Genomic DNA, 16,372 nt, shown 5'->3' on the forward strand with positions numbered 1-16,372 from the left:
CTCATCCCTCAAGATTCAACTCCATCTTCACATGACATGGCAGCCATCTCCAAAACAGTATACGAGGATGCTTGGCAATTGTCCCTGCTGTCTCTTCCCACAACAGTTTCCTAGTATTTACACTATGAATTGAAATGTTCTGTTTAAATCTTCCTTGTTCCCCTGGTTGGGTTTGAGTGTGCTGGGGGCTCACTAGGGGTGTGTCACCTGCCTCTCTAGTTGGAACATCCTCCTTCTCCTTTAGGATCCTCCAGTTCAGAAGTTTGTCTACTTCACTTTGTACTTCCAGTATCTGTGAGAATGCCTCGTTTAGAATAGGCTGAAAACGTAGATGTGGAACTGGACAGAATGGAACCAGACTGAGATACAAGGTCAAGAGTAAGGAATAGATGACTCAGCGTGTTTAATCACTGAGTTCAACATATTTTCACCACATTCCATCATCTTTTTGAATCTGAAATAGTCACAAACCATCAAGTGAAGGCTCTGAAAATCAAACCATCTTGATGAAAAGTACTGGGGAATCTGAACTAATTTATATAAAAAAATTTTCAAATTAGGAAAAATTCTAGGTCCTCGCCTTACCCCAAAATGGCTTTAATGGTACACAGAAAATATATTATTGAATGTATCTAAATAATCTACAGTTTCTCAAATGGAAACAATTAATATGTGTTAGTTCAATAAACTCACTGGGAATGCTGGAAGCATTCCCTTGATTCTAACAGTGCTGACATACTTTGCCTGCTTCATAATATTGCCTAGCGCTACCCTGTGAGAAAGAGTGGAAAGAGAGGAAACCCTAGTGGGACCGTGATAATAAGAAATACGGGTGATATATACAAAAATAGGCAAGAAGAAGGTGGAGGTTTATAGGTAGAAATAAGACACCTCAATTACTGGAAAACATCTTTCAACAAGAATTAGATAGTAATAGAGTTTGAATATTTTGTTCAATTTAGCTTGCACATTATATGCGTATGTCATCTGTATACGATTTAGGGTCCTGACAGTCCAAAATCTCTAATGATATTTATATTACCAGGATGTGCTTCTCCCTTTAGAAATTTGTACTAGGTAACATATACTTCGTCCTTTTTACCGTATGATTTTAGTGAATCGTAATACTCTTAATAAGTTCTTGTTTCTCTTTTTACTTATCTAAAATAGGTACTCAAAAAATGATGCCCCAAAATGATTACTTTTATTGTATTAATCATATGCATCCACAGGGGAATTATATCCTCATCCAATATAAAGTTAATTTAATTAAAATATCTCTCACATCTTCTGCTTACAGAAAAAAGAATTTTAAATTGTATTTTAGAAATAAACGTGTTAAAGACATACATCAATTCAAATACACGTATTTTCCTCAATATCTTTGACCGTCTAAGCTGTCTAAATGTTAAATGTGTCTATATATTATTTTCTGAATTGCTGAATTGTACAAAACAAGTGGTTACTCTAGGAGAAGTTTTTAACTGATTTCCTTTCACTGGATGCCCTCCATTCCCTCTTTAAAACATCCTGATCCATGTTGGTGACACCCTGGGTACACACTGCCACTAATCTGGTCTCCATTTGGCCCAGAGAATTCCATTCCCACCTGTAGAAATGTGAGCTTACCAAGAGTGAATTACCTTTGGTCCCAAATATGAATGTGCCATTTGTACTTGTTTGTATGGTTACAAAATTTAACTAAATAAACAGATGGACTGAGTACAAAAAGAGTTATTACTATGAAAACTAAGCTTAATACTTTGTAAACACAAGGTTGCTCAAAAGAATACTGTTCAATTAGTTGGAAGATAAACGATTTAAAATGATTTAAGGGAAATTCCTAAAACCTAGGAAGACTCTGCACTCAAATTGTTGTACACGTGTCTTTCAGTTCTAGATTAACCTGAAGAATTTTGAACCTAGAAATCACAGAGAAAAAAGACAACTGGACTGCCAGTCTGTGGACTTGTACTCAGGAGAGCCCTACATCAAAGTTTCATGTACACATTTACATTTAAGTATTTCAGGATGTGCAAACCATAGCATTAATTAGAACTCCTTTATTGATATTGTTTTAATATTTCCTGACGTGAGTGAATTGTTCCAACTAGAGAGAAGGCCATTCCAGGTAAGAAACAGCAGAGGCAGCAGCCATTGTCGGACGTGGTAATGAGCCCGTGAGATGCAAAGATTGGCTGATGTGCACCCAGGGTGTAAGGTGGTAAACAGCCAGAGGCTAATGGGAGAGGCAGAGAGGGGAACAGTAGAGTCTTAGGTTATAGGTTGAGCTTATAAAAATCTAACTTTTAAATTAATCTTTCCTTATTCACTTACAAGTTTATAAACTGTTTACAATATTTGAACACTTTCTGTTTTGCTGAAGTACACACGAAGTTACTTATTCTTTCTCAAAGAAAATAGAAAATAACATTACAGCACCTATTTTTTTTAAACAGTTTTATTTATTTATTTATTTATTTATTTATTTTGTGAGGGAAATCAGCCCTGAGCTAACATCCATGCTAATCCTCCTCTTTTTTTTGCTGAGGAAGACTGGCTCTGAGCTAACATACATTGCCAATCCTCCTCCTTTTTTTTCCCCAAAGCCCCAGTAGATAGTTGTATGTCATAGTTGCACATCCTTCTAGTTGCTGTATGTGGGACGTGCCTCAGCATGGCCGGAGAAGTGGTGCATCGGTGCGCGCCCGGGATCCGAACCCGGGCTGCCAGTAGCGGAGCATGCACACTTAACTGCTAAGCCAAGGGGCCGGCCCTACAGCACCTATTGATTAGAGCTTTCTGTGCCATTCTTTAAAAATACTCATTGCTTTTATTTCAAATAATTATTTGATATACTTATGTAGAATATTTTCTAGAATGTTCTTTCTCACCTTTTCCCCATACCTACTGCCCTCTCTTTCATAATTAGCCATACCTCCTTTATCCTGTAGGGGCTAAATTCAATAACGTACAATATAAAATATTTATTGCTATTGGCTATTTATGTTTTGTACATAATTCAGTTCCCAAGTTTTTGATAGAATCGAGGGATAATTTCCTCCAAAAACTCAATCTCAAAAGTTTTATTGAAATCTATTTGAATAGCAAAAATCTGGATAGAGAACACTTACTTAAGAATTACTGCACAATTAGATATTTTAAAATAAATATCTAAGATAAACTAATAATGTATATTCATTTAAAATACTTCTCTGCTTCTCTCTTATTTTTTTTTAGCAACATTGTCTACCTTGTGAAAGTTCTATTGGCATGATTGACAGCCTTGCACACAGCCAGAAATTGGAGAATTCCAGTGTAATAAGTGTGCCTTTGGTCACTCTATCCACCTATGATCAAGTGCCAGAGGGCTGGTGGCTATAGGGACAAATGTGCTCAAAAAACTCTTTTCTTTTGCTTATTGTTGTTGGTAGCGTTGTTTTGTTGTTGTTATAGCACTATTACCATAATTCAGTAACATTGTGTGTTAATATGTATTTATAATCTAGCCTTAAAAAATCAAACCACTTATAGTTTCTATAGGACAATACTTTCTCAAGTTCACTCATTTAACTCAAAAAATTAACAACCAGGAGCTATGCTGAGGACTAGGAATAGAGAGAAATACAAAATGTTGCCCTCGCCCCTATAGAGACTGCAGTCTAGTAAAGAAAGATATAAATGTAAACAAATAGATATGAGCTTGGGTTATAAGAAGAAATTTCAGGAATCTAACTAACTTAAAATGTTATCATGAAAATTCTTCAATTTATAGTTTTATGTTTATCTGTATAGACAAGCTATTTGACTCCTTTTTATTATCTATATTTTTAAGAGTTGAACACTGACTTATTATGTATTTCAATTACAGGATTTCCCACTCAGGAAAATGTAAAATCAGTCAATTTCATATAGATCCCTATATCTATAAGTTATCATTAACCATCTCAAACCAAACCACAAAAACTCCAAGTTACCTTACTGATGGATAGCAGTCATTTTAAATATTGGTTTGAAATATTTGTTAGATGTCATCTATTAATTAAAATGTTCAAACGAGAGGCACGCATCTTAATTCCTGTATAGCACTCTCTTCTTTTGGAGATACCCCAAAAACTTGCCGTTAGCATTTATAGGAATTCAATCAGCAGCATTAATCCTCTATCTTTAATGTGTATACAGATTGGCTTCTCTTCTAGGCTCCAACTGACCGTCCTTTGGGATTATCCTTGTAGATACTAAATTTCTAATAACTTCTATTTTTAGTTATTAAGCTTGTCCCAAAGGCAATGGTGATTGGTGGAAAGACTCCAAGAGACCTAGGCAAAAGATACAAGCTATGTCACATCAATGAGAATACACAAACTTAACTGCAAATAGAGAACTTCGTGGGGCATGGGTTACCACTGCAATCCCAGGTCCCAAGATGCCCAGAAGCGCATGAGGATCCCATTGGGTCTCTCTCTCTTTACCTCTCTAATGGTTGGTGTTATATCTACCTGTGCTTTCCCCTAGCCCCCCAACTCCCACTACTAACTATCCTGGGCATCATGACTCTGTACTCCCTGCTTCCCAAATACAAGTTACTGGCAAAGAACAGTCCTCAGCACATTCCTGAATGTTTCCTAATACCCCAGAAAATCAATCCTCAATTCTGAGTGTTACAGCTCTTGACACATGACAGCACAGGGCCTTCTGAGAGCCATTCCAGCACTCAACAATATTTGATTCAAGCCTTTGGCTTTGATGACTTTCTTGGACATGATTTTTTTCACTCATTACATATCTCCTCAGATATGATCCTACTATTGACCTCCAGCCCTGGTAAAAGATCCGGACCTTTCCCCTCTGCTCCAGCCCCGCAGAGCACAACAGGGTAAGAGAATTCACCATCAAGCACCCCTTCATCCCAGTGACGCAAATGTTGGGGACAGGAGAGGGTGGGTGTGTCAGTCAGTGCTTATCAGGAGACAGAGCCACACCAGTTGGTGTCTCAATGGAATTAGACATAAAGAATTGATAATTAGACATCCAAGGACTGAAAAGATAAAAAGGAAATACTAAGGTATCAAGCAGAGGTGGCAACTGCAAGATGCAGCTATGACTCCCGGAGTTTGGGTAGAAGCTAGGTAGAGGATGCTGGAGCTGAAACTGAGGTCTCTAGAGAGGAAATACTGCCCTGCTGGCATGTTGGAAGGAGCATGAAAACGCTGGAATAATAATATTGTAATATGCTCCCGGGAGGAACTGCCAGAACCAACATTTCTATTTCAAAATCAACCACACAATTTTGAAAAGAATATTAACATTTCATTCTAGGACATCCACTTACATAAAATTTTGTAGCCATTACCTATGGAAAACTCAAGTGTTTATACCTTGGTTTCAAATAGATCCTTGTAATGTTATTTATCCTCTAAACAGAAGTATCTATATTATAGCAGAAATTAGTTTCTTTGGGGCTTAGGAATATAAATTACATTAAAAGTGCAATTGCAGAGTGATTTAAATTGTCTCTCAATCAATAGACAGATAATTTTTATCATTTTTGATAGAATGCTTTTTCCTGCCACAGAGATGACTTAGATGATTTCCATATATGCAAAATTCTACACATGCAAAAGGGTGAACATGTTTGCCTATCAATTATGTTTTCTAATAAATGTCAGTTTTCCTCTTAGCCCCTAAAAACAAAACTTTGACTCTTACTATGTCTCTAATCATAATTATACATAGCCAGTGTCCTCAGTCTCTATTATCTATGCCACAAAGCTTTCTAACTGTTTCCTTACTCCAAGACATTCTCCATAATAGTTCCCGAATAATTTTTTAAAACTCCAGTTCCTTATGTCACAGCTTTAAACACCCAAACACTACAGCAAGGACTGGCAAACTTCTGTCAAAGGGCACATAGTAAATATTTTGGGTTTTGAGGTCTGTACAATCTCTGTCACAAAAATCGCAAAAGGAGCCCTAGACAATACTTAAATTAATGGGGGTATCGGTTTGCCAATAAAACTTATTTATCAAAAACAGATGAAGGGCAAGATTCTCAATGGAGTCGTACAAGCAAAGACCCATGGGCCAAACCCAGCCCTTTCTATATGGTCTGCATGTGTCATCCATGCACCGTCCATATGGCCCAGGGCTGCTTTCACACCACAAGGGCTGAGGTGAGTAGCCACTTGAGACAGACTGCATGGGCCACAAAGTGGAAGCCGTTTACTCTCTGGCATTTTACAGAAAAAGTCTGCCAGCTTCTGCTGTAGAAAGAAAGTCTAAACTCCTCTGCTTAGCGCATAAGGACTTCAGGATCAGGCTCCTGCTTACTCCTGCCAGGGCCCTCTCTGGACCCTACTTTCTCACTCTGCCAAATGCCTGCGATGACCCAATCACAATTCTCTGCCTATTTGTGCAAGCTGTGACTTTGTCTTCCCTCCTGCCGCGTTCCTCACCAGGGCGCATAAATCCTACCCAACAATCAGATCAGGCACAGATGTCACCTTGCATGACAGCTCCCTAGAAAGCTATCCCTAAATGGACTTTAAGCCTACAGATCCTAGACTCTCCTAGCTCTAACACAGCATTTACTAAAACACGTTATTTTGTAATTGTGTGTTTACCTACACACTGTGAGCAGCTGGAGGGCAGTAGTTTGTCGTCTTGTTGTTTTACTTGGTCTCTCCAGTGACTCACATCACAAGAGTTACTATCCAATAACTAGAGGGAGCAGGAAGGAAAGAGTGAAGGAAGTAAGAGGTTAGGTCAGGAGGACGGGAGAAGGGAGGAGCAAGGAGTTAGAGAGAAAGAGAGAGAGGGAGAGGTAAGAGGAGAGGGAGGGAGAGAGAGAAAGAGAAAGAGAGACAAGGGGCAGGGGAGAAGCAGGAGGAAAGAGAGGGAAAAATGAAAGGAGGAAGAAGGAATGGAGGGGAGAGAGGGAGACAAGGGAGGATAGAGCAGAGAGGAGGGCATGATCAAGGAGACAGAGCAAGCTAAGGAGAGGGCCAGGGTGTTAGAGAGGAGGGTACAGAGTGGGCGGCAGAAAGAGGGGCAGCAGCGAAAACCACTGGGAACCAGCAGGACAGGGAGGAACAAGGGGGAGGACATGCGGCGCCAATAATACAAAGAATCTCTTCCATTATTTACTGATTAAGTAATTCTTTATTCAATATTTTACACGCAGTCTTGCAGTTTAACCTTACGATAACTCTGAGAAAGCAGTATTTCCCCATCTCACATATGTGGAGCTCAGGCTAAGAGAGAGGTGGCAAAATCAGTATTTGAACCCTTGTTGTTAAGTACAATTCATACGGTCTCCAGAAGAGCAGGCGGCAGAGACCGCACCCTCTCCTTCTAGACAGGGGCAGCGTTTGTGCTGGTGTACGCAGCTGTCACAAATGGCTGCCCCAAAGAAAATCTACACTTCCCAGCATGCCTTGCTGGGAGAGGTGATCAAGTTATGACGGATGGGACAGAAGTTGTGGCAATTTCCAAGAGCTCCCTTCCTTAATAACCGGCTCCTGCTCTTTGCACTCCTGTTCTCTGTCCTCTGTACTTCCTGTTGTCGAAAACATGGGTGCCAGGGACTTGGGCCAAGGGAACCAAGGCCACATCCTGAGGACAGCACGGGAGTGAGCTGCTCCCTGAGGGACCGGGGCTCCGAGCTGCTGCACCAGCCCAGGCTGCCACCTCTGGACTTGCATGTGACAGAGCAACAAACCTCTGTCTTGGTTAAGCCAGGCTAGTTTGGGGTTCTCTCCTGCATGCTGCTGAATCTAATCCTAAATAATGCAGAGAGAGAGAGGGAGGAAAGAGGGATCCATAGAGAAAATAATTTTATAATCTTCTCTTCTAGCAAGGAAATTCTTCACAGGAAGCAAAATAGCTTTTCTATACATTTTTGCTCCATCTAAATTGTGTCTATCCGCTGGGTTGCTTTTTTTTTTTTTTAGCGAGGAAGATTGGGTCTAAGCTAACATCTGTTGCCAATCTTCCTCTTTTTGCTGAGGAAGACTAGTCCCGAGCTAACATCTGTACCCATCTTCCTCTATTTTGTATGGGGGTCACCGCCACAGCATGGGTTGATGAGCGGTGTGTATGTCCTCACCCGGGATCTAAACCTGCAAACCCTGGGCCACCAAAACAGAGCACACGAACTTAACCACTGTGCCACCAGGCTGGCCCCTGCTGGGTCATTTTTTCAGTCTTATTTCTCTATTTTCATTATAAGGCTTTTAAAAAAATTTTAGGAATTGTTTTGGGCAGCAAAAGTTCATATGTTAGACTGCTTGCTAGAAACTTCTTTTTAGGTTCTGGCTTTATTTATTATTCACTGCATACCATCTCTGGGTCAATAATTCATAGTAGGGCAGACCCTAAGGAAAATAATACTTTGATTACAAAATCCTCAGAACTTTAAGAAAAATATAATATCATTACGCCGTTTGAATCTACCATAAATCCTAAATGCAATAAGATTTTAAGGTACGATTTCTCAGAAACTATGTTTATAATGTTCTGATGCTGGAGCAAAAAAATACACGTGAGCTAGAAACATACACTCAACACACACAGTCATAATTATGATCATGCCACAGGACCAAGAAGAAAGCAAAGGAGCTGGGACACGAAAATGTCACAAAGAAGCTCACGGTGCTCTTAGTGATGTATATGCGGACCAGTAGTACCCATATTCTGAAGTTGAATGTGAAAAATTCATGGGCATCAGGATGCCAGAGGTTTCGTTCCAACCAGACATCTTGGTGGAGAAGTTGCACAGATGGACGTTGATGAGCCCTGGTGAGAGCACTGGCAGCTCTCTTAGAAAAGGGATGCTTTACAAACACATGGAACCAACCCAGCAAAGACAGACATGGAATCATGGGCCATGTGCCTTGTTTATAACACGCCTTTTCTAAGAGGTCATTTCCAGTCTTAAAGTCTTCAAATGGGCTTCCAGTCCTGGCAGCTGCTTTAGTATTTTACTTTGTATAATAACTCTTGTTTGAGTTTAAAATAGGAAGGTGACACGGATTGCAATTAGAAAGTGTGTTACATAAACAAGTTTCTCATTACGTAGCGTTCACTTTTCAAATGGCAGTTATACACGGCATTGGTAGTATTTTAATCCTTGAACTAAACCAGTCTCTAGTCATACACACAGCACCTGTTGTGATTAAATACTATGTTTCACAAACTGGAGAAGAAGAAATTCTTGGCAGGAAAAGAAAGAGTCTCTCATTCTCTCTTACAATCTCTCTGTCTCACACAGGAACATTTATCAGGGCCCCGACTGCGAGAAGGGAGAAAATTTTAACTTTAAGTCAGCTTAGAAATATTGATGATTTTCTGACATTCGGCATTTTAAGTCATTGAATTGAAACTTTGTTGAGAATTAAAGTGATCTAGGTCTTTCTGTTACATAAGAGTTAACACAAAAGTCATCAGGCCCGTCAGAATTTTCACCCAGTGGCAGAGGAAACACTCTCTTCACTGAGCACATTTAATGGTTCAGTGGGAGATAAAGTTAATTTTAAAGTTTATTTCATGATTTCCCATCAAGGAACCTGCATGCTCAATGAAATAATGATACTAACGGGATATTTGACTTTTGCAACTAGAACATTCTCCAGCTCACTGAGAGAGAAGAAGTCAAAGAACTTTACCCTATTTCCTTGCTTTGTCTAACCACGGAACATTAAGGGAGTTTCCTGAATTCCTCTGGGACTTCAGAGAGCTTGGAGTCAACAAGAGACATAGCCATGGAGGACATCCCTCACAAGCCCAGCCAGCTGTCGTCATATTCAGGAAAAATCCAGGTAAGCAAAACACAACCAGGAGCAAACACAACAATGATGGCTACAGCCTACGGGCAGGGCCCTTGAAAAATACAGAACTTGACTTTCCAAGACTGTTGGTGACTGTATATTTGTTAGTTAGATTTTTCTCTCTTTTTTTGAATGGAGAAATAGTGTGTACTGGTGAAGAACAGAATATGAAAATTGATTTGCTACTACCCCTGCACCCTTGAAGGATGATGGGGGGCAGACACCTCTACGTGATCTCTCACCTCCTCGTATTCCCAGATCACAGTGTAGACAGTTTGACCACTTTGCCCGACTTTATTCCTTGTTCAGAATCCATCGTCATGCTACCCCTGGTCTGTCTGACTGACTCCTGTTTCCCACCAGATAATTTTAATATGCAGTTAAGAGACTATAAAGATCAAAACAGTAGAAATGTTGCATATGCACATTATGTCAATTAGATTTTTTTAAAAATATACGAATGAGTATCTGAGTTTAGGGATAAGCAGCATTTTTAAATATGCCCTACTTGAAAGAAATTATCACGCTTTAACAATGTTACTCTTTTCCAATTATGAAAGTAACTGATATTTGTTGCAAAACATATTAGTCAAACTAAAAAGGTGAGAAAAGAAAAATCATCCATAATCACACTCCTAGATAACCACTGTGCTGGATTAGAAAAAAGCCCCAGCTGTCCCTCTCTCTTTGTAGCAGGTTTATACCCCGCCCGGCCCCCTCCCGCCCTGGGGCCTCTGACCTGCCTCTCGGGAGGTAGAAGCATCTGGGGCTTGACCGACCTATTTTCTTTAACCGATGGGATGTGAGAAGAAGTGACAGCATGCTACTTACAGGCAGAGGATAAAGGAATCCTGGAGTGTTTCTGCCTGCTCGCTTAGGCTTCTGTCTCAAGTTTTCATGGGAAAGAGTGGTCCCAGACAGTAGCTGTTTCTTCAGCCTGGGTCCCAGGAAGAAAGACTCCTGAGACTGAGCCTAGCCCCGTTTGCTTGCAGAGGACAGCCACAGCCCTCAAGCAAGCTCATCAGGCGATAAAGGCTTGTTATAGGCAGACACGAGGTTTCGGTGATGTTTTGTTGCTACAGCAAAAGCCGCTCAGTGAAACCACTGTTACCAGCCTTCTAATGCCCCACCCCCATTTAATTTAGCAATCTTAGAATGCAGCTTTACTGCTGATTTTTAAAGCATGCCATTAAAGTAAAGGTCATCAAATTCAAATTTTGAGAAATACAATCAGAATAGTAGCAGTTTCAGCAACTATGTCACAAAAAGAGATAAAGGAACTTAATGTTTTTACATGGAGGGGGAGGACCTAAGGCGAGGCAACACAGAAGAATTTACAACAGTCAAAGCTGCGAAAATATAGAATGGGCTGTCTTATTAGACAGTGGTCTACCCAAAGGAGACAAAGGAGATGAGTTCAAGTAGGGACTAGATGAACCCTTGTCAGGAATTTAATTACTGGAATTCATGCATCACTAGGAAGGCTGGAGCAGAAGATCTTGACAGCTCTACACATTCCAAGTTTCTACTCTTTACTTATAATTACTTGGAAGTTTGAAATTTTTTCTTCCAAATAAAACAAATGTCACTTGTATTTTAAGTTATTAAACGATATAGATTACACCCAACAGCTAGTGAGAGTATTCTACGGATTACAGGCCTTACAAAAACGTCAGTGGTTATGAAGCTCAGTGCAGCATTAAGAAAAAGGTAGTAAAAACGACGTAGGTGTTGTGTTAGTGATCGCTTATACGAAAACTTCTCTGTAGCCAACTCAATTCCATGAAGACTTACCCACAAAACACATATAGGAACTTGTAATTAGCCAACTTTGTTTTCAAAGATATAACCACAGATTTATTACTTGGTTTTGTTTTGAAGTACACACAGTCTATGGCCATACCACCCTGAACGCGCCCGATCTCCTCTGAAGTACACACAAACCCACATGCACACAGGTGCAAGGCTGCAAACCACAACAGTGCACCTGCTCTGCTCCTCCTTGTCCTGCACATTTGAAACTTTTAAAAATATTTTTTACTCTCAGTATACAACTAATGAAAACCTTAAATTATAGTTCCCTGCCACACTCGTGCTTAGTCTTTATTATTTTAGAAATTTCGTCAATCAGTTTCAATATCATGATGTAAACGTCTGCAATCCTTCTCACTTTGGCACCGCTTGTTTTATTTTTTCTACTTTCCACAGTTCACCAACCTTGACGATTTTGTCTTTTCTTCCTCCCGGGGCTAATCGTCAGCTCTGAGCCGTCCTCTGAGCCCCTGGCTTTCATCTTCTCTGGATCTTCTTATCCTTAACCGGTGAGCCAACTCCTAGACTTCTACAGTTCACAGAGATTCAGTCATCAAAGAAGTATTTTCTCAGAGCCTGAAGAAAAAAATAACGGGAAATGCAGCACAAACTACTTGCCTGTCTGTATCTTTTTTTTTTTTTTCCTATTGCCTTAGTAATATTAAAACCTAAAGTAATCAGATCTGGATTTACTCATAATTACTTATACCAAAATGACAAAATTCTGTCATTGCCACCTTAGACCTCCTTAGAATGTTTTTGATAAAGGCTTTGTCCTTAAAGGTAACTTTGAGCAAGTGCCTAACAGACCCAAGAGACATTCTAATTCAAAATAATGGCCATCTCAAAGGAAAGCCCTAATCTCCGCAGAGAATCACTGAAGAGTATAGCTGGGAAACAGAGTAAAGGAAATCTAGATCAGCAAAGAGGCAAGGCTCTTAGCCACAAGGCTACCATTTATAATCAGGAACAGATTTGGTCATTCTCAATGTATCTTTTTTTAATTTTCATAAAATCCTGAATTAAAAAAGCCTTCCCTATATTGTTATCTAAGATATATACATGGACTTGGTGTAACCTACAAAGTATTTCAAACTCTTGTGTCCAGAATTGGCAAACAGTAAGAAAAACCAGTCTTAAATGTTAACTTTCCAGGCCCATTTGGCTTCATTGGGTGTTACAACAAACATTTAAGGAAGAATTAATACCAATCCTCCACAAACACTTCCAAAAAATGGAAGAGGAAATGCTTCCCAACTCATTCCATAAAGCCAGTATTACTAAAACCAGGTAGACATAACAAAAAAAGAAAACTACAGACAGGTATTTTACAAATACAGATATAAAAAATTCGCAACAATGTATACGCAAATGAAATCCAGAAACATAGAAAAAGGATTATACACCATGACCAAGTAGGACTTGGCCCAGGAATGCAAAGTTGGTTTCACATATGAAAACCAGTCATTGCAACACACCATGATTATAGTGTAAAGGACAAAAAACACACGATCGTTTCAATAGACACAGAAAAGCATTTGACAAAATCCAACAGCACTCCATGTTAAAAACACTCCAAAAACCAGGAAGAGAAAAGAACTTCCTCAACCTGATAAAGGGCATCTACAAAAAACCCAGAGCTACCATCATACTTCATGGTGGAAATCTGAAAGTTTTCCCTCAAAGATCAGAACAGGACAAGGCTATCTGCTCTCACCATTTCTATTCAACATTGTAACGAAGGTTCTAGCCAGGAAAATAGACCAAAAAAAGAAAGAAAAAGCATCCAGATTGGAAAAGAAGAAGTAAAACTGGTTCTATTCACAAAAGACATGATCTCGTATATGCAAAATCCTAAGGAATCTACACCAAAAAAATCTATTAGAACTAATAACTGAATTCAGCAAATTTGTAGGATCCAAGATCAACATACAAAAATCAATTGTATTTCTATACACTTACCATGAACAAATCAAAATCAAATTAAGAAAAAAGTCCTATTTACAATAGCAACAAAATAATGAAATAATTAGAAATAAATTTAACAAAAGTCCAAGATTTGTACACTGAAGCCTACAAAACATTGTTGAAAGAAATTAAAGATCAAAATAAATAGAAAGATAGTCCATGTTCACGAATTGGAAGCCTTAACGTTGTTACAAGCTACAGACTCAGCGCAAACTCTATCAAAATTCTGGCGGACTTTAATGACTTTTTGCAGGATGGGATCCTGGGAGTGGACCTACACACTGCTCATCAAGCCATGCTGTGGCGGCATCCCACATACAAAATAGAGGAAGATTGGCACAGATGTTAGCACAGGGATAATCTTCCTCAAGCAAAATGGGGAAGATTGGCAACAGATGTTAGCTCAGGGCCAAACTTCCTCAGCAAACAAACAAACAAAAGAATAAGCATGTAGATCAATGGAATAGAATTGAGAGTCAAAAATAAATCCCTACGTTTATGGTCAGTTGAATTTCGACAAAGGTGCAAATAGGGAAAGAACAGCTTTTTAACAAATGATGCTGGGACAACTGGACGTCCACATGCAAAGGAATAAAGTTGGACTCCTTCCTTATACCATACACAAAAAGTATCTCAAAATGGATCATACATTTAAATCTAAGAGATAAAACTATAAAACTCTTAGAAGAACACATAGTGGTAAATCCTTGTGGCCTTGGATCAGGCAATATTTTTTTTAGATATGACACCAAAGGCACAAGTGGCAAAAGAAAAAAGTAGATAAGTTGGACTATATCAGAATTTAAAACTTCTATTGTACAGTTGATACCATCAATAAAGTGAAAAGACTACCCACACAAGGGGAGAAAATATTTGCCAAACATATGTTATAAGGGACTGGTATCCAGAATACATAAAGAACCTGTACAACTCAACAACAACCCAAGTAAATAAGGGGCAATGGATTTGAATAGACAGTTCCGCAAAGAAGATATACAAATGGTCAAGAAGCAAACGAAAAGATGCTGAACATCATTAGCAATTAGGGAAATTCAAATTACAACCACAATGAGATAATACTTCACACTCACTAGGATGGCTATAATCAAAATTCAAACAATACTAGGTGTTGTTCAGGTTATGAAGAAATTGGAAACTTATACATTGCTGGTGGGAAAATAAAATGCTACTGTCAGTTTGGAAAACAATTTGGCAGCTCCTCAAATGTTAAAATCAGTTACCATATGACCCAGAAATTGCACTCCTAAGTATATACCCAAAGAAAATGAAAACCTACATCCACAAAAAAACTTGGACCTGACTGCTCATAGCAACATTATTCATAATAGCCAAAAAGTGGAAACAGCACATAGCCCCATCAATTGATAAATGCAAAAATCACATGTGGTATATCTGTACAGCAGAATACTACTCAGTGTGGAAATGAAGGAAGCTCTGCTACATGCTACAACATTATAACATTATGCTAAGTGAACTAAGCTAGTCACAAAAGACCACAAGTGTATGATTCTATGTTTATGAAATGTCTAGAATAGGCAAGAAATCTATAGACACAGAAAAGTGTATTAGTGGTAGCCTAGAGCTGGGGTTAAGCATGTTGGAATGAGGACTGATTGCTACTGGGTATGAGGATTTTGGAGGGGGGAGAAAGGTGATAAAAATCTTCTAAAATTCATTGTGGTGATGGTTGCATAACTGTGAATATACAAAAATTGTTGAATTGCACACTTTAAAGGGGTATACTTCATGGCTTGTGAATTATATCTCAATAAAGACGTTAAAACAAAAGTTGACATAGTGACATTGGTTCCTGTTTTACTGTGGTCATGACACAAATTCAGAAACCTTGTTTCATTCACCAAGTGTTCTTCATTTGATTACATAAAGCTTGTAAGTGCCATGAGTATCCACTTTCGTGGTTCTCTTGGCAGTTTTCAGGTAATCACAAAATATCTTGGGGCCGGCCCGGTGGCGTAGTGGTTAAGTTTGTGCACTCAGCTTTGGTGGCCCAGGGTTTGCAGGTACGGATGCTGGGCGCGGACCTACGCACCGCCCACCAAGCCATGCTATGGTGGCATCCCATTACAAAATAGAGGAAGGTAGGTACAGATGCTAGCTCAGGGCCAATCTTCCTCAGAAAAAAAAAAAATCTTTACATCCTTCCCCACGCCCAAATTTTGTTTTCATGTTTTCAACTGTCTGTTGGCCATTTTTACTTGCAGTTTTTGTGGAATCTCAATGCAGGTGACAAATCTATCTTGTCACCTTGGCTGATAAAGCTACTCTCCTTTATCAACTCTCATGATCAGTCAAGGAGTCTTCTTTTCTCAGGGGGCCCTGGATCCAAGCTCTGAAGTTGGCATCTACATTTCCCTTTCCCTTCATACTCACTCATCAGGTTTTGTCAATTCTTGATTCCTCTCTTAACTGTCCTTCCCTTTCTACTTCTACTCCCATCATGCTGATTCTTTATCTTATTATCTCAAGGCAAGACTATTTCATGTGCTCCTTACCTTTTCTCCTGCCTGTAGTTTCTCCTCACTCCAACTCATACTAAAAATGAATTCCGAAAATCTCTTTCTCCGTGGAATTTCTTGGCTCAAAAATAATATTTCCTCATCACCTCTAAGGTTAAGTTCAATCATTTGGTATTGAAAAGCCTCCATATCCTGGCCACATTCCCACGTTTTTCCAGGTCCTTTTCAGGTCTTCCATATTCATTATCCTTCTATCCTAATCAAATT

General features: G+C 39.2%; 1 protein-coding gene across 1 annotated transcript in view; it reads right to left on the minus strand.

Annotated features, from left to right (window-relative positions):
• MYO16 (myosin XVI) overlaps window positions 1–12,126 on the minus strand; it is a 550,785-nt gene extending 538,659 nt beyond the window's left edge. The window contains exon 1 of the mRNA XM_087435860.1: window positions 12,045–12,126. Coding sequence (XP_087291986.1) covers window positions 12,045–12,120 — 76 coding nt within the window. The 5' untranslated portion in view covers window positions 12,121–12,126. The remainder of the gene's footprint in view (window positions 1–12,044) is intronic.
• Between the last annotated feature and the right edge of the window lie 4,246 nt (window positions 12,127–16,372).

Source organism: Ceratotherium simum, chromosome 10 (genome assembly GCF_057802395.1).
Source record: "Ceratotherium simum simum isolate JZ-2026a chromosome 10, ASM5780239v1, whole genome shotgun sequence".
In the NCBI taxonomy this organism is placed as follows: Eukaryota; Metazoa; Chordata; class Mammalia; order Perissodactyla; family Rhinocerotidae; genus Ceratotherium; species Ceratotherium simum.